The sequence below is a fragment of the Zerene cesonia genome, chromosome 17 (assembly GCF_012273895.1).
Source record: "Zerene cesonia ecotype Mississippi chromosome 17, Zerene_cesonia_1.1, whole genome shotgun sequence".
Classification (NCBI taxonomy): domain Eukaryota; kingdom Metazoa; phylum Arthropoda; class Insecta; order Lepidoptera; family Pieridae; genus Zerene; species Zerene cesonia.
In genome coordinates this window covers 8,818,657-8,838,744 of record NC_052118.1, presented here as the reverse complement: position 1 = coordinate 8,838,744, position 20,088 = coordinate 8,818,657, and the positions used below count along the sequence as shown (strand labels likewise).

The following is a 20,088-nucleotide window of genomic DNA, read 5'->3' as shown; positions in this document are numbered from 1 at the left end:
CTCACATATTTGGGAGGCGAATTCCACATTCTGCCCTGGAAATAAGAGCATTCTGTTTCGTATATTTTCATTAGTCTTTGTTCACTTCTTTGAAGAACGCGTTCTTTGTGTCTAGTGCGTAGTTATTCTTCCATTGTTTCAGTTGAATAAAAATAGAAGTCCAAGAACACTTTTTAAACTGTGTATTTTCTGACGGCCTTGTGCCAAAAATTGCAATTTTCTGCTGCTCTTAGTGAGATTTGATGTCAACACTTATAAGTCTTGTCGTGAAAATGTTTGCGAATAATTATTTGTATTCTTTTAATACAATCATGCAATGGTGCCTAAAAAACGAAGTCTAAAACAATTGAAATGAAAGCGCTTCAAGCGCTCCACGGTTCGAAAACTAGACGAGCGAGCGATTGATTGGTAAATTGTCGCTATCGTATACGAGCGGTCCCTTTCCGGCCACTGTTCTTTTTGTATGCCCCTTATTTTACGTGTGTGTATAATTTATAACGCTTCTCTGATGTTGCTAGGGAAGTGCGCGATGGATTTAGATACGTCTTGGGGTGACATCTCTTTTTAGAACCGGTTTTTCTGCCTTGTTTGTAAGAATTGTGTACAACTTTCAATATTTTTTATCATACTATTTAATGGATTTTCCCATAAGCCAAAATTTGTGCATGTTTATTTGGAATAAAACTTGACCCTCTCCGTCACACTCGTGAAACTTAACGAGCCTTTACTAATCATAAGTGAATATTGTTTGTTATGTTTAGAGCGTAGAGTTAAAATTGAAGAGCCATGATGTTGTAATTAGCGATTACTGGTGGGCGATACTGACATCCGAATGTACTAAGTATGTTCTCCCACTTTAGAAAACATTATAACAATACTTTAAAAATTGAACACTTAAGTCGACCATGCATGTATGCTGAATGTTAACCATGAGTAGTCGTTAACAAATTAAGTGTTCAAGAAAGGTTAACTTTAATAATATTTATAATTTCTACACTCATGGCATCTTAAGCAGAATTCAACTCTTAACTCAAGGCTGTAATGGCAATCATAACTTCTAAGGGATCAATCCATTTAACATAATCCACCCCTTCAGAAATTCCTTCTGTAACCGACTTGAACTCGTAAAAAATTCAAAGATCCGTATGGAGCGCAAAGTAAGCCACTGACGCCGTCAATTTTATAAAAAACGGCATTACAATCGTGGCACAGGTCCCTCTAAAAGGGATATGCAAAGAAATATATTCACGCTGGAAAGAGCTTTCGTTTGTAGGTCAAAGTGGGAAGGCGTCAGTAACCCGGGAGTCTGGGTTAGTGCCGCCCTCCGTCGCGACACCCCGACTTTGAAATTGTGAGATGTTACGGAAGCAAGCGCCGCGGGTGATTTTCCACCCCTCGATCCCTGTGAACTGGCTACCGACATCAAAGTGCAAAATTTTATTATTACATTACGTGTACATGACGGCAAAGCACTTCTACTTAAAGATTTAATCTAGCGTCGCGTCATTTGGTCGATTAACTAGAAAAAAAATAAGTTTAATTTGGTAAATTTCCCGACTCTAGTCAGTATATTCCTCAAATATTAGAAATATTTAAATCACCAATCTTTTGTAATATTGCCCCATATTACAAGTTTCTCGTCTGGTCTTACTGGAATTTCGTCAACACATAATTTCTATGGTTTGTTGGTCCGGTTGGATATATATTTTGATAACCGCAATACATCTAATAGCTTAGAAAAATTTCAGATGATGGCGATGAATTGAAAATTACAATTCGCATTAACATTACAGGTTATATTATGTGTAAAAAAACTGTCAATCTAAAAATATTTCTTACATTAGGGCACGCAAGGCGATGTACAAAGTTCGGACGCTACGAGCGCGTGTCCAATATGTTGCAGCTGAGATACGGCTGTAATTATTCAGTTAAATCCTAATTAAATGTCATAAAACGTCGGTCATTGCCGTCGTAATGGATTTTGCACTCAAGCACTGCGGATAATAATACCAGAGATCAGGTTGAGATAACCTTACCTCACCTTTGAAAAAATAATTAATCAACGTTCCGGACCAGCTAACAATGCAGGTAAAGATTTCGCTTTGATTTAATGACGTTCCTAGTAAATTAATCGAGAAAATTCTCGGGAAATAATGAGTTAGTTACATTTCGAATTGTCACCTTTATTTTTATGCAATTATGTTATATTATTATTGCAATTATAGACAAGTGGTCAGATAACAACAAAAACGGTAAATTTAAGAAACATAAAGAAAAAAAATGTTTCAATGCAAGATTATTTTGTAACAGCGTGCTGCACAGCTTCATTAACGTTTAATTGTAAACTAAATTATTGTGCGAAATATAGTAAAAGCATGATAAATCTAACACACAAAGGAACGAGTAAAACTCGTAGTAAACGAATCTGTGGCGCAGTGCTGCATACAATAGTGGCAGAGGAGGCATTGCCCAAAAGGGCAAGTAAGGACACCGCGGGCGTCGATCTCGCGGACTTCACGATATGATTGTTCAGGCCGATAACACCATCGTCTAACTGCTAACAGAGTGATACGAAACTGTGCCAAAAGCATTTCCATCGCACGCTGCAGTTATGCTATCTACAGGCACGTATTTACACGCTCAATGTAAGAAGCAATGCATTCAACTCATTTCATCAGTATCGTTTGTTCGCATTCGTAAATCTAACTAATGAGTTGTGATCGAGTTCGGAAAATTAGCAAACAACGAATTTTAGTAAACTAACGAACTTTTCATTAATATTTGTGCGAATATGTATATATAGGTATATTATTGTAATATCTATATTAAAGATAAAAATATGTGAAATTATGATACTAAAAATGTTATCGTTATGAGTATTTATGAGGTTTTATGTCAATATTCAGAACGTTAAATTGCTTGGATAATAAACAATAAAGCAACATTGCGCTTTTATATCAATCGCTTAAAATAACCAAATGACGTTGAATCTCTTTATGAATTCATATGAAAATAAAGTATCGGACACGAACAAAACAAAAGATTTATCCAGAATTCGTAATGTATGAGTTTACAATCGACAATCCGTACATAGCGATTCGAGTAACACGTGTAAACAAAATAAACGACTGGCTATCTGAACGCAGCCGTACACAGAAATACACTCAGGACTCGGCTCCGTCCGAATATGATAAATGAACGGGCTAACCCCGCTCTCATTCTTCTCTTTGCTCCACGCACAAGGGGGTGTGGGTGGAAATATGACATTAATGGAAATAAGTGACAGCGCAAAAACCTCAAGGGGAATTGATTAATCAAACACGAGTGAGCATTTGAAATCTGTGGTTTTGCGAAATAAGCCGCTTATAAAGTTGCCGAATTTCCGACTAGGAGGTAAATAACCTTTAACTATTTATTTAAGATTGCACAATATTTACCTGTCTTAATTATGAATGTATTAGACATTGTGAATATTTAAATTGAAACGTGAGCGTGAACATTGAAAATTTTATCTGATATGGAATTTTATCTTGTTGTTTATTACGAATTAGAAGTTAATAAATACATCTGTGTTTTTTTTTTCTATTTTTATTACAATAACGCATAGTCTCTTGTATAACTATAATAAATACTCACTTTATTATATTCAACTTTAAAATGAGTCTTTTTGAATAAATGTCTAGATATGACTTTATAAAAGGCCAACGGATTTTAAATAAAGTTAAAAGGAATTATGTGCGGGGGTGGATGACATTTTGAACAAAAGAATTAAGTAATTAATTTTGCATAATGAATTTCGAGACAAAGCAAGTAAAAAGAATGATTACGTTTTCTGTGCAAACGCTGTTCCCAACTGCGGTAAACTCACTTAAAACAGCGAGCTAAGGTTCACACTTTGATGTGGATGAATTTAATTATACGCTATGTTAACTTGGTATTCCATAATCCAAAGGATACCGGAGACAGAGTAGCCACAGAGCGTCGCCGAGAATACGCAAACAGGTGTCGAGTCCGAGGTTATATTTGCATATAAATAGAGTTCCTGCTTAACTGTAACAGGCTATCGTCTCTTTCGCTCGTGTTTAGCGGTGTTCGGTGCGAAGTGCGTGGAGCCACGACACTTCGCAGCTCACGCACTGTACGCTAGCTCCAGGAGGGGCTATTTATGAACGGTGATGTAATGTGGACGATAGAGTAGCTCGCGAGGGTAACCTCTTTATATATCTGTCGAATTGAACGCTGTTATCGGCCGCAGTGCCTACCTACATAGGCGATTGTATCGTTGCTATTTTTAATTAACGTGAATTCTATTAGCCTAGGACAACTTCATTGGTATTTATCTCCTGATTTGTTATCAATTGATTTACATAGCAAAATAATGTGAATACATTTAAATTTATTTTTGCATCAAAAGATATAAACTAAAAAAGTTTGGCGATCGTTGGTCGATTAGCGATTGATCCGGTTCCCGTCTCTTCCGTTATCTCTTTAATAGTTCGTCTATTACATCATAAGAATGCTGGCTTGGTGCGTGACCCGTCTGCGTAGGCGCAGGTGACATGCGAACTGTAACTGTGACATCTAACCACATATCGTCCACGTAACTACATTCTCATTCCCGGTACCCCTGTTATTTGTTGTTCTTGTTTTTTTCCCAAACGTTTTCTATTTGTTCCGTCGCTGGGGCCGTTTTTTGCTGGGTATCGTTCGTCCTCGAAGGTTCAGAGCGTTTTTACTGGAAGCCGGGGCGAGGGTGTGCGGGAGGGGGGTCGGAACGCGTCCCTCCCCGCCGCGCGGCTCGTCCTTGGCCCGTGCGTTCACCTTGGCGCGCTGCGCTGCCGCACCACAGGTAACAAAGTTCCGCGAACTACGTGATTTCTATGGCTGTCCGAAAGTGGATCCCGAAGAAGGTATCTCTGGACCTACTCGGCCGGCGCTAATATTACTGGGAACTTTGTAATGAAACACTACAAACTACCCTCTGGCGAAGACCTCCATACGAGCGCATGCTCCTTACTTTACAGATACCTAATGCTTTCGGACATTAGAACAGAACATGATACTTTATTCACGGAAGCTAATCGACGTGGTGGTCTTAAATATAATGTCGTGTATTTCTGTGCTGTTTGTTCTACTTACGATATTCGAATTTACAACCTCCCCGCGGCGATTTTATTACTTTCGTTATTGTAGAACATAATAAAATAAATGTTTCATTGTCGCTTTCGATTGCGCTATAAATAGCCGATACACTGCGTTGGTATTTCTTAGTTCATATTAGCGAATTGTTTCAGGAAGATTTAATTAATGGCGTACTGTATGCAAATATAATAGAAGAAGTAAATATAATACAACTTAAATGTGTGGGTAATTGCTACTGTAATAAAAGAGTTGGCAATTTAACAATGGTTTCTTTGAATATAATATGGATTTTTCAACAGATTTACTTTCCGAGAATAGAGATAAGTAACGTAATTTTTGAGCTGTTTTCGAGGAAATAAGATAAATGCTTAGATAAACTCGGCGAGTGCGGGGGGTCGACTAAGAAAGTTTTTGTATGTGGGTACATTATGACGTTATCTTCGGATTAACAGTCGCGTATTAAACTAAGTGCGAGCAAATGCTTTAAAGAGCGCTTTGAGACGAGCTGGCATTTCTTATCCAATTCTATTTTTACACCGTTTTTACGACCTCTACGTTGATTTACTACTTCAACTCTGCATTTGTGGCTTACAACAGAATATTTCACTCGCGTTATAGGCATTTTAGTGCCTTCAGTACCAGCCAATGCCTGTCTTGGTTCGTTCAACTGTCCTATTCTTATATCAGTCACGTTTGTCATAAAAGTGCACCAGTTTTATGTCAGCCGCGGTTTATGCACTGGCACCGTCAAATGCAATGTGAGATGGCCGTCGACTGAGGAGCGAGGACGGAGGACTTAGAGCCGGTCGAAGCACGTCGGCCGTAATCTTATCGCGTTTGAGGCCGGACATAGGAAGGGCATTAATTTGAACGGTCGTCGTGAAGCGGCCGAAACCGGTCGGCCGTCCGTAAATAATGGATTAGAGGTGCGAGGGGAGAGGTGGGGGGTGTGGCACGCACCGGCTGCGCGCGCGGGCGCGGGGGGCGGGCGCGGGGCCGGCGCGGCGGGGGCCTGCGCCTCCTGTCAGCTGTTGCGCGCCCGGGACTACGGCGCACTGCCGCCAATGCATCGGCGTTCATAGAGCACGCCGCCCGTGTGTGCCGCGCCGCGACTCAGTAGCCAGTGCCGTGCAGTGCGACTCGTGTACTAGTGTGCTAGTGTGATCGATCGTGTGTGTGATGGCGAGGATGTGCAGTGCTCTACCGTTGCGGAGCTGACCGCCGGCGCTGGGAGATGCGAAGTTATGTTACACCATCGACCGAGGTGATTATCCGGAGCCTAAAACACCATGCATGAGCGTGAACGGTCGCCCCGTGACGGTCCTTGTCCGATAGCCCGCCGTTCGATCGCGATCGGTAAGCAACGCCGGCACAATATTTGGCGCTTTTTTACGTTTGTAGCGCAAAAGGGCGAAGTTTTTTGTCACGTCTCAACAATAATAACTATTGTCGTCCTATTCCCATAGGGATGTATTGTAATTTTTTGTGTAGTCAGCTTTTTTAGCAGTTTTGGATGTATTGTATAAACGTTGGGTCTTGTAATATTAAGTTACGTATAAGAACAATTAAGTCTCTTATACATATATTTATTTAATCGTCAATCTCATAATATATGTTATGAAGTTTATTTTATTATAGATACAAGTGTATACATGTGGTAACCATTCAGTAAAAGATATACAGGATAATGTATGTCCAGGAAGTATCCTCTGATTTCCTGGAAACTGATATTCAAAATATCATAGAATTCACGCTGTTATTGTGCAACCTTCAATTACAGCAATATTAAGACTCGTTAATTTTAACAGAGGTACTAATTTGCAAAGTTGTAAATGTAAAATTAGAAAATAAATTAATCAAGTTACAAAATGACGGGTAATGGAATCGGGCAGAAATATGATAACCTAATATTTTAGTTAAGTTAGTGTACATTTTCAATTTTATATAGTAAAAATGAAGCAATAACTCGAACGCAGATGAAAATGTTTGTGCAAACAGCGTATAATTAGTTTACGAGCAATAAACAAGACGATTGCAGAATCGATATTCATAAGTCAAAACAAAAATAACAATTAGTTCATCGATCGCACGCTGCAGACCTAAAGGTCTGGAAGTGGCAGGTGCAGCGAGCACCTTGTACCCGACCTTCCGGTTTTCCTTACGGAATAATTTATCTATACTTTATCGCTATTCATCTATGACTAAAAAGGCACGAGAAGTACGCGGCGGTCGCTTCGGTCAGGGTTGTCAGACGTCAATTAGAATTTAACCACTCCCCGACTTGCAGGCACCTGTAATTGCTAGGAATTGCATTTTCTGTTGCCCCTTCGTTGTCTATGCTATTTTGATGAACATGGCTAATTTGTACCAAACCTTAAACGATTACGATTGTTGTCTTTTCAACTAATTGAATGTTAGTAAAACAATAAATAATGTTAAATCATTTAACAATTCGATAGACCGAAACTGTCTATTCTTTGAGTCTTAATGTGACACCAGGGGTCTGTGTCCGCATCGCCCGTGGCATGTATATAACATATATAAAGCACTCACTCTAGCTACATTATGCAACGGTGGAAAAATTTTAAAAATCCGACCAGTAGTTCATAAGATTAGCGCGTTCTAACAATCGCACAACTCTTCTGCGTTATATTAATAAATATAGATCAGTACATGATACGTTAATATGAATAACTATTGAACACCGAGCAAAATATTATTTCTCTAATGGATAAACATTTTCACAACCTCAGTCTCGCATAGAAGCAGGAAATAATTGTAATTCCTCACGTATCTGAGGGACATTGGTCACGGCATCCTTGCGGATATTATAACTACACTTCATTGTTACCTTGGATAGCTTCCCAGTAATATCGATTATAACGTCTTTGTTTCTTTGTGATTATAGTATCGATTACATGTTAGAAGATGCATTTCTTGCGATTTTATAAATGTCTTTGAATCAAGCGTACTGCAATGTTGTTACGTTAATTACTTTAGGGCCGATGTTGAAAGGCAAAGACAACAAAGATAAGCGCATTAGAGAAACTAAACATTTGGTTTTCTTTGAAGCTTTTATTATCTCAACAACAATATATTGCCTTTAGCTATATACAGTTAAGTGATTCATTTCTTGGTATTGAAATGTATCATAAAGCACTTTTTTGTACAGAATGTTTCCAAATAATAATAAAGTAGTAATTTTAACTTCATGGAACTTGTAGCGTATGAAAATTTTTATACATCCACACCGGTAGCTTAAAATAAAATTTTAACGTTCTATTAATTATAGTTAACGAATTTAGTTTCGGACAATGTGTTTATTATAAACAACATTTATGTACGAATTAATTTAGGTACCTACACGATTCGTTTTAAAATAGATCTCATCATTAATTTAATAGTTATATAAGCATATTCATGTTCAGACAGCATTTTGAATGTTTACGCGTACAGGAAATATTAGCACATTTGATATTATCGCTTATTACGTATTCGCCGATGTCAACGAACGCCTCGCTCCTATTTCGTTTCAATGTCATCTCGTTCGTCTGTGGAGCATTAGCTTAATGATTCATCGATAATTTAACGATGCGAGGCATCTGCTAATGAATTATTTATAAGTATTGTCTTTGCGAATGTTTTTGTCGCATAGTTATTTCGGTAGATTTAACGGTTCGGTGCGCGGTGTAACGGATACCATTTTAATTCCTATCTTTTTGTGGCCTATGGTGTTACACTTGTTATGGTTGGGTTCGACTTTATTTGGACCGGCGTGTAATTAAAATACATGTAAAGGGGTGAGGAGCGTATAGAATACGTGATTCTGGTTTAAGTTATTCAGATATTGCGTTGCACAATCTTGTACGATTTATGGTATACTAGCTGTGCCCCGCGGTTTCACCTGTGTAAGTCCGTATCCCGTAGGAATATCGGAATAAAAAGTTGCCTATATGTTATTCCAGTTATCCAGCTGTCTACGTACCAAATTTCATTGCAATTGGTTCAGTAGTTTTTACGTGAAAGAGTAACAAACATCCATACATCCATACTTACAAACTTTCGCATTTATAATATTAATAGGATTATTTTGGAAGATTTAATCTATCGCAGTCATTTATATAAAATAAGCACGTAGGTAAACAACCGTTTGGATTGTCTATAATTTATATAATAATACCTAGGTTACTTATATAAAAAGTAAGGAAAGTAATAATTCGTGGAATACGTATTAAATAACCCTACATTCATGTGCATCAGGCCGACTACCGAGTTTCTGTTTAATTTTTTCCATGCCTTTTTTGTGAGCATCTCACACGCAACAAAAGGTTTTTTGTGCGTTTTTTTAACAATATAATCTTCAGCATGTTATTTTTTTACGTTTTTGTGTTCATTTAAACCGGTCCAGACCGGTTTTCCACGGATCTGATGGTTTATCATTGAAAATGCATTTTGTTTGTTGCATTTTGTTTATTGCATTTTGTTTATTGCATTTTGTTTATTTATTTTTTGCAATGTCACACGTTGGTGCTAATTTTTTCCTCGTTTTGTCCTTACTTTTGCCTTTATGCGAATTCAATTGGTAAATATTTCTTGTATACTTTTGTAATGTAATTGTTGAACACGGACAAACTGATGCGGAAAATTACAATTTTTGATATAAAGTCATTTATTTATTATGAATGAATCAGACGGTGCGTTAAAGGTACTTTTTAGTCACTGGGAAGTTTTAATTATTAATACACATAATAAATTGTACAAACTGATGAGATATAGGTATGTACACAAAGACGGACTCGCTGTGCTGTGTGGTTTCTCCCGTAACGACTCAAGCAAGACAAGCAAGCTTTTCTATGTTTAATCATCATTCTGGTACATATTACGTTTAGTAGTTTTCGTATGTAAGAATAACAAACACACATCCACATTCTTTTCGCGTTTATATTATTAGTAGGATAGGCTTGAACACAATGCGAGAAGACTTGAAAAAATATCTTAAATGTCCCTTAAATTCACTCAGAAATTAAAGTAATAACAAGCTCATATCTTTTGATACATCAAAAATTTACAATTCTTTAAAAATTAAAGATACCTACTGCATATTGAGTAAAATAATTCACTGCAACCCACTCTATGTCAATATTAACAAACAACTCTAAAGTTGAAACGGTTCAAAAATATATAGTACATTTTTCATGTTGTACACTCATTTAATCTCAATATCACGAACCTGTGTCTAGGCTCAGATATACGAGTATATACATCAAGATAAGACAGGAACGTAAAAACCAATTGAATTGTTTTAAGGCGTACATTCCACGTCAGCGTAGTTGAAACGGTCCATTCATTAAACGAGACGTGTAGTAAACGACACTACGATTTCGATTACATCATCACCTCTGTGTCAATGACTGTCGGGTCACTGGGACCAATTGTTCTTTTGATCTTCGTCAATTTTTTCGATCTTTTTGTTTGGCGAGTAGAATTTTTAAATTGCGTAGACTTTTAGTTATGATTTTTTTTTTCCAGTCCAGTTATAGAAGTTTTTGTTTTTAATTTGGCTTCCCAAATTGTCCATTTGTAATACTTAAGTAGAATAGTTTTATTAACGTGTATATTTATTACACCCGTAACGAATTTGTAATGTTTCGAACATTGTTGATAATAGGTACAATTTGCAAAATTAAATATTTAACAGCTATGTGATGTTTATTTTGTACATGTTTATTGTGTGGTTAATTAATATCGGTCTAAAAATTAGGTAAAGTTTTACCTGGTAATCAATTGTAAAATACGTATGTTTAATAGTCCTTTATAAAACAGTAGAAGCTTTTACATTAATTATACTCAATCATGTATCATTAATAGACCATTATGTTCAATAAAAATTAATTCATTGCAACGCTAAAACGAGTATAAATATCGCAGACAATTTCGCTAAAAATCGTGTTTGACAGTTCGATAATTAAATCATAGTATTTATAATTAATTGTAAATGGACGGGAATGTTGGGGCTTGCTCGACAAATTGTCAGTTAACCGGTTGTCATGTAAACCGCACTCTAATTGATTTATTGTCAACTTCTTAATATTCGTAGCCATTTCATCAATCCTTAAATATTTCGTTAAAGACACAATGTTTATATTGCATTAATGAGTCTTGTTGTTTATAGGAAATTGCTCCAATTGGAAATGTTTTATTTTTTATAGTTTACCGGTCCTGAGATTAGTGCGCTCAAACTCTTCAGCTTTGTGTTATTTACTCGTATTAATAAATAGACTCAGCCATGTTGAGAGCATTTTCAAAACAATAGTATAAAAACGATAATAAATTAAAATGCAGATGAAGGTCACTTAAGAATGTCATTACCGCCATACTAAAAGCTTATAAGGTAAACGATACGATGTCATTTTCCAAACATCCATATACGAGGGTACATAAAAAAGCCGTAAACACATGAGTTGGTATAATGAAGATGTGCCAATAAAAGCTCGAACCATTTACAAGTGAATAACAATCATATTGTAGTGAGGCTCGGATATTTCAACGTGTGCTTCTACAAAATCTGTCTATACTCATTTTATAAAGTGAGTAAGATTTTAAAAATTCTTTTACTAATAGTAAAACACAATATCTGTGAGTATATACTGCTATAAATGTACCTCGAGCGAAGCCAGGTGGACCGCTAGTATAGGATATTTTTAGTAATGCGTAGAATTTAAAGAAATAAACATTGTTCGAGCATTTCTTTGATTTAAGCCGACAAGAAACACAGTGCACCCAAACAAACAATTAAGACAGATATTGCGTTCACAAAGGAAGAAAAAGATTCGAGATAGGAACAGCTGTAATTTATTAAATCGTGAATGCGTTGTACATCACGCGGTTCGCAGTAATGTTGCTGGACGGAAGGAGGGCATTATGCAATGAGACGAGCCTTTTGTTTCTTTACGTAAACATTGCGCGCCGAAGTCATCCCGTATTGAGAACTGTTTAGACACCGAGTGATGTATGCTGATTTAGATTTATGTTCGGTGTTGGGTGTGGCACGAGTATATGATTACTGGGAATGTTAATGGTTGGTGTAATTTGGTTTTTATATTAGAGTTTAAAGGTTTTAGTTGTTAACATTTAGCAATAGTACAGGAAACTTTTATAAAATCTCAGAAATCCATTAAAAATCGATACTATTTGAGTTAATCGGTTTAATTTATTAAATTCGAACGACATTGTGCAACCAAAGCATTGTTCTTTTTATTGAAGGTGGATACACTGGCGGGGACTGTCACTTTCACACGTGTAACGGTATGTTTAATAAGAAATCGATACATCGGTCGTCGCTCAATTGGAGTAATTGGGTCGCGAGCCATGTTAAAATTGTGAATCCAAAAATATTTTTGACATTTAACATCAAACCAACAAATTGGAACGAAAATCAAAGGAAGATTTCAATTTCTCTGCGGCTAATTCACAAATAGAAGCTATTTAAATTTTTAAAGGGAAATAATCAGATTTTTGGGTTTTTGCTTATTACAAAATCGTCAATATCTTTAGTATCTGTTCTATAGATATAGTATATATATGATTGTTTAGTTTGAATGAAATTGGTCAGCGATGTCTAAGTGAAAAGGTCCCTGTTTCCCTTGGGGTATGGAAGTTTATATTAAAACTAGCTGCGCCCCGCGGTTTCACCCGCGTAAGTCCGTATCCCGTAGGAATATCGGGATAAAAAATAGATGTTGGCCGATTCTCAGACCTACCCAATATGCTTACCAAATTTCAGAGGAATCGGTCAAGCCGTTTCGGAGGAGTATGGCAACGAAAACTGTGACACGAGAATTTTATATATATAGAAGATTCAAATTCCTTTATTTGCATTAACACAATTATCAAGAAGAGATAAGAATCATTATGATCGGTGCAAACGAGTACGGAGTTTTATGCGGTTGTAGTAGTGAGGTAACTACACAAAATATTTGTTACATAACAATATTTAGGTATATTTAATCACAAGCACCTTAGAGCAAGAGCCTGGACTGGCAAATGAAATAACCCAGAGGTTTCCCTAGAAAATAATGAAATAAACTTAAATGACGTGAAATATACGAATAAGGAAAACGCTGTAATTGCGTGTTTAATTAGCCATGAAGTTGTTCATTATTATCGTAACTAAGTTTTATTGTGTGTATTTCATAATTAATTTACAAAAACTTTATTGTTTTCTTTTGTAGTTTAAACGCATAGGATAATGTTGTACGTGCATTTAGTTCGATTACCCGACTCATTAAACTTTTTCTAGTTTGATATTTTACATTTTTGATTGATGCAATCGATATTTATACTATCTTGTTTACATTATACATCGTTTGAGTTTGTAAGTTAAGTTTTTAAGGCATTTTCAAAAGGATAATCGCATAATATTCACACTTGAATACTTTTGTGCTTTATCATTTCCTTTGGTTGTATAATAAGTCTTATTCTTTTTTAATTTTTAGTTTTATAGCATTGAAATGCTTTATAAATGAGAAATTTTGAAAGAATAGAAAAAAATTGATCCTGCCTCGTGATCAAATTTTTTCTATTCTTTCAAAATTTCTCAAGTCTTATTCTGTGTATAATATGGTTGAGTTTGACGAGTTTTGAATACAACCTTTAACGGACCAATTTCTTGTACATATTAGTCTATTTTGACTGTACCTAATGAACATGTCTAATACATAATCGTGCCATGCTTCTCGTGCGATAAATCGTTGACGAATTCCCACAGCCGACGTTAGAGCTCATAACGAGAGCTTTTGCATGTCAAGAAAATGATTAGTTTAATGGAGATGGTATCGCTGCATGGGGGTAATTTGTGGTGGGCCGTTGAACCTTGGACCGCGCCCGCATCGCTTTTGTCCACTGCGTAGTGGGTACTGAGCGGCCAGCATTGATTTTGTAAGACGAGCTTGCGGTTGATATACTGTGTACTCTAAATTGGCCGTTTGTACGGATTTTTTGATGGGAGAGTATTTTTAGAAGGTGTTATTGCTTTGTTGGTGGTGTGGGTTTGTGGTTATAATGCTTCGTTGGAGGAAAGTAATTTATATTTTTCGTCCACGGATTGATAACGAAGGTCTTAGTCTTTTACCTCATTATTATTGCATGTGTATGCTCTCACCCGCGCTTACATCGTATGGGAATTTAATTTCACAAAAGTTAAATGTGGAGGAAAACGCAATATCCTATCGTATCTTTTTAGAGCTGTGATGAAAAAATATTTTGAATTATTTTTTATATTTTACGTTAAATAAAGTATGTTGTTATCACGACTTCTGGTGGTATGTTAGTAGGTATGTGATTTTTCCATTATAAGTATTTTAATTCAATGAATCTTTTGTGGCTTATGGCTATTCGCATATTTTCCTTATTCCCGTTTTCCGTTAATTTGTCCATACATACTAAAAACTTTATTAACACATATGTATAGAAGCCCTTGAATTAATATCACACATCAAATAAATGTGACATGGGACTAACTAATTCGCTGATGGGTGGTTTTATTTACCAATTAATTTAATTCCTCTTTAGTCTCACAATGAAGGATGTTTCTACCAACAACTTATAACACAAATTACCTGTTTACCAAAAGGTAACAATTTTATACATTTAGTTTTATCTCTTTCTCTAGATGTATAAAATTCTCGTGTATCAATGTTAGTTACCATACTCCTCTGAAACGGCTGTACTTATCGATAGTTCTGAGAATCGGTCAACATTTGTTTTTCATAGGTACCCCTAAATTATAAGAAAGGCAAAATAGTGTTGGTCGGTCAGCTAGCTATAAGAAAAGTATAATATAGTAAACATATGTTGAGTAATATAGGTATATGTGTTGTGTTCGTAATTGAAATGCATTAGATATCGATAATTCATACTGTTATACTTTGAATATCCACTAATTCGCGTGTTAACGTCTAAATATTATTGCCTAACGCAATATTGTAGGACAATGTGACTGTTACTGTTACGCAACGCGAACCACAGCCCGGCTCCGACCAGCACCCGTAATCGAGTCAAGTCTTTAACCTGAATACACAATACTCGCTAACCATTTCACTTTTCATGTGGATTACGGGCATACCGCCTGAAGACCTATTGCTGTTCTGATCTCAATTTGTAAGCGTATAATGAAGCGTAGGGGTAGGTAACGTTTATTGGTCAGTGTGTCACTAGACAGTGGACTGAGCTGGATGTATGTATGTCACGGATTAGAAGAACCTTGGTTTAAATAATAATAATAACGTTTATTTCTTCCCACACACATATGTACATGTTTAAAAATCAGTATACTTACAATTTTAAGGTTTTAGGTGTGGAATGCCGGTGCCTATGATAGCTGTAGGTTTATTACTGCAGAAGTATGTCTAGAGATTCTTTTTTTGCGGTGTTTGACGTCATAAACGACAATGACTTAGTTTCATACAGATAAGGCTAAAATACTTGTAATTTATCTAAAATTGTTGTTGCCTAGTCTTAATTACTCGGTTTGACGTAAGTGGAATTGTAATCCTGATGTTAATTGGGAGTTTATTTCGAAAATTACAACATAAGTTAATGTTCCTGTTATTGAAAAGTATTAGCAGGTAATTTTTATTTAACGTGATGAAAGTGTTTTTAAACCATATAGCCGTAGGCATAGAGAAAGATTATATATTGGGAATAGAGAGACCTCTCCCAGGTTTTTTTAAAATCTTATCGTAACTATGGCCGTAGGTGTCGCTGTGCATCTAATCTTCGCATATTCAATAGCGCTTCATACATACTAAAAAGTATGCAGTAAAGATATCTGCTTAATATTCTCAAAATTTATCGTGACGATACAATTATTACCAAAAATCGTATCGGCAACGTGTGAACAGTCGTCGACCACGTGACCGATGGCTTTATGTTAATTAAACACCGGATGTGCGCTTCCTCTAATTCAGGCGCGATTACGGCGCGGCGACGCCCCGATACTTTCCGAGCTTTTATAAACGGAAGTCGTATTGTAATGCGAGAAATGTAAACTGTATTTGTCTGTTAGGACGGCCCATTTTTGGCTTGTTAGAGGGGATGCTATTTGAACGAAATATAAGCAATGTTGGTTGAAATTGGATAGACGTAGTGCAAGTTACTTATAAATGCGAAAGTGGGTGCGTTTGCTTGTCTGTCTTTCACGGTACAACGGAGTGATTTTGTGATTTGATTTTTGGTTTGGAGATAGTTATAATGTTATACGGGAACATGTTCTAATTTTTACCAAGGTGAAGCATCTCATTCCTATAAGGACTCGTTTTTCCACGCGACAAAGCCGCGGCCGAACACCTGCTTGTTTAAAGAAATAAATACCTTTAGAATAAATGCTTATGTAATACCTTGCTTTTAATTTGTATTATCGTGGTATTGTCATTGCTTGTCAATGTTACTCCTAGTAAAATAGTATTTAATTGCTGGCTATTTCGCTGTAATGCTGCTTAAATGCAATTATATTACACCTGTGACAGCTGCCATCGCGCCACTAATTTATGAGGTCTATTATTTTCCTTTATCACAGGAATAAATTCAAGTAACAGTTATTATAAAATAGTATAGAATAATCTCCTTTTTCGTATTTCATGCTTCTATTAAATCAAAACTATTATTTGACGGCTATTCTGCTAACAAACTTAACAACGTGAACGAACTGAATGGGAAAGTAAAGTCAGGTGCTACAGTCAGGAAAACTTTATTGAAATGGTTCGTAACAATCAGAGTTCCTTAAAGGTAAGCGTGACGTTTTAAAGCAGTACTAATTCCAGTGTGCGAAGGCGATAGAGTTATATTAGTCGTCTAGCGCCATCACGTTCTCTCACTAGAGTAAGTACTACTTTGAGAGGGGGACGGTCACGGATCCCTTAACAAATTGAAGTGTTATTGATTAGAAACGAATAACATCGTCATATAGATAAAGATACAGTTAATTTATACATTTTGTTTTAATATATATATAACGCAACGTTAACTGACTGACCGATCTAACAACGCACAGCCAAAACTATTGCACGGATCGGGCTGAAGTTCGGATTTTAATACATTTTATCTCCAAGGGGGTGTGAGGTTTTTGTCATCAAATTTTATTTTGACCACGCGGACGAAGCTGCGGGCAACAGCCCGTTCTTAATAAAGTGATAATGTGTCATGGTTAACAGCAATTACAGGCTCGGCGACGAGTATCAACATAATCTATTGTCTGTTCTGTGTTACGCTTTATCGCACTCATTAATTTTGTTCAATATTCAATTAAAAGTGACAGGCTACTTGGTGATACCGTACTGATAACACGCAAGATGAGCAAATAAAACATTTGTTATGACTGTTAGTGCGACTGATAGATTGTTTTTGTAATACATTGCTTATATCAAGGCATTAAACTGCATTGGAATGAATGTTTAACTATAAACATTATATATAAGCGCATTTCACATTCCTTCTTGAATATTTGGATTGGTCATTGTTCAATCTGGCCCAACCCAACTTAGCTATTGATCGCGCTCTATGTAGGATATGAAGTTGTACTTATAAATTTTTTATCCACCCCTGTTTGTTAAGAAAAGAAACGGTAAATTATAAATATTGTTACATTTAACAATTTAAAGTCGTAGGTACAACTATTTTATTAAATATTGTTTCAATTGTTTTTAATGACATTGGTTTATCACAACGCTCGGCCTTGCCTATCCATTCCTTCTGTGTTTGTAAAAATAGCAGGCCTTTGGTGTCACGTTTCGCGGGAAGATCAGCTAACCATTCGAATTGCAAGAGTAGGTGCATCGGGACCAAGCTAGGACAAAGAATATAATTACTTGACAAGATGCGTTCGTGTCGTTTTTAGTGTGTGAAATAGTGATATTGTGAGAGGTTTTCAGTGCAATTTTTAGACTGTAAATGTGTCATGTGCTTGTTATAGAACATCACATTTTTTCTAAGCGATAAATAAAAACTAAATGTTAAACAATGGTTTTAGGAAGGGAATATTGCAAAATACAAATATAAGTTTTGTGACGAGTTGTGTCACCAGATAGTATGTGTAAAGACCCACTTCCTCTAACATTGGGAGATGTCAAAACTTCGGAACGTGGTTCTCCACGTTATTGGAGGACTTCGCGGAAAAGTTATTTTGTAAAAGATTACTTTAAATTACGTATTTTTACAAAAAACGTTAAACATCATTCGTATTAAACGCTTCATATTTCAAGGAACTTTTAACACATAAATTGCATTGCTTTTATAGCGACAATTAATCGCAATCGCTGCGAGCGCAATTAATTAAAAGTCAAACTATTTATATTTTTTCATTGGTTCACATGATTTGCTTTGTCTCTGATTTATTACGCATGTTCGATTCATTGAAATCATTCCGCCCGGTTTGCGCTGACACGTAAGTCGTAATATGCACTTGACATACTACAGGCTGTTGTTGTGTTTGTTTATATTAATCGTACGGATATCTCGAGAAAAATATATACAGGTGGTTTAAAGTGAGTAACTAATAAATCTTTTTATGTATGTTAAGCAATTATAATATTTATAATAACAATACGTCAGTCATGTCTTTAAATATTAATGAGACCGGATAAAACGAACAAAAAAGGTGTTTCATTCAAATCGCGATTGATCAGCAAATAATAAATAGGTATAATATTTCTCGTCGGCTTTCTTAATAATCCACACTATGTATTTACGTCATTAATTATTTTTCCGTATTTTAAGTGTTTTGAAAAGTGGTCATTTAACCATAGTCATATAGGTACATGATCATATCAATGTACACTTTCTGTTTGTGTTTACTAAAGCGAGTTATCACTTATCACCGGGCAGTGCAACGGCCCTCGTTTCGCAGTGATAAGCTATCTGCATGCACTCTTCGTGTTATTCCATATTACGAAATGTTGGAAGATAACAACGTAATTAATACGAAAGTTATTTAGTAGGAATGGATTAAGATGTTTCATTTTATTGTAAGTATATTACAATTCTGATCGTTAAAGTAAACATATATTATTTTTACACGCTTTTTATTAGCTTCACCTGTATGTTTGTTTGTTTGTATGTTTGTTTGTTTGTATGTTTGTTTGTTTGTAACTGACTTCTTTGGGCGCGATTTTGACCCACTTTAAACGGCCAGATTTCGTTCAAACTTTGTAGATTTATTGAGGACCGATGACAATACACTAATTTGATAAAATTATTCCAGTTTTCAATTTGCAAAATATGATTTTTGTTAAAGCGTGTTTTATAGTTTTTTTAAACTATTATATTTTATTCATTTGATGGATTGTTTTATAATAGTACTAAAACATGATCATTAATAAAATTGGAATGAATTGCTATTTGAAATACAAACGTTATAAATAAAAATGAATTATCACAACTAATAGGTGCTGTTATTTGAAATAATCTAAATATTATGAAATTATTTTTAACCCTCACAAACGGAACAATTGCGGTTAACGAAAATAAAGGCAACATTAATAATTCCACTTTACTACGGTTATAAGCTGAAAACTGGAGCGTTTTATTATATATATAGTGTTGGAAGATTACAATCTGACAACTTGTTGTATGAGAACGGTATGCAGCGCGGCGGGTCGTTTTTGTCGATTATCTAAGCTGCTTTGATCACCATTTACTGGTCAATATGCATTATTGATACGGCTCTTTTATAGGCGTAGAGCTTGCTCCGGTGCGTGGACATTCGAATGAAGCACCGCCTTCAACACATTCGCATGTTAGAGTGATATAAGAAAAGTTAAGGTAAAAGCACTTTCTTCGTCGATATTTGTTTTTGTAGCGGTTATTTCAGTTCATATAAATAACATGGACTAATATTTGTTTATATTAGCACAATAGATGCGAATTTATTGTGAGATTTATGTACAATAAAAT

The 20,088-nt window shown here is 35.8% G+C and overlaps 1 protein-coding gene across 2 annotated transcripts in view; it reads left to right on the top strand.

The window, feature by feature from the left end:
* LOC119833653 (zinc finger protein jing) overlaps window positions 1-20,088 on the top strand; it is a 114,823-nt gene that overhangs the window by 73,633 nt on the left and 21,102 nt on the right. The window contains exon 1 of one of the 2 annotated variants that reach the window (XM_038357762.1): window positions 6,164-6,406. The exons of the other annotated variant lie outside the window; for it this stretch is intronic. Coding sequence (XP_038213690.1) covers window positions 6,387-6,406 — 20 coding nt within the window. The 5' untranslated portion in view covers window positions 6,164-6,386. Of the gene's footprint in view, window positions 1-6,163; window positions 6,407-20,088 lie in introns of those variants that run through there. 2 annotated transcript variants of the gene reach the window in all.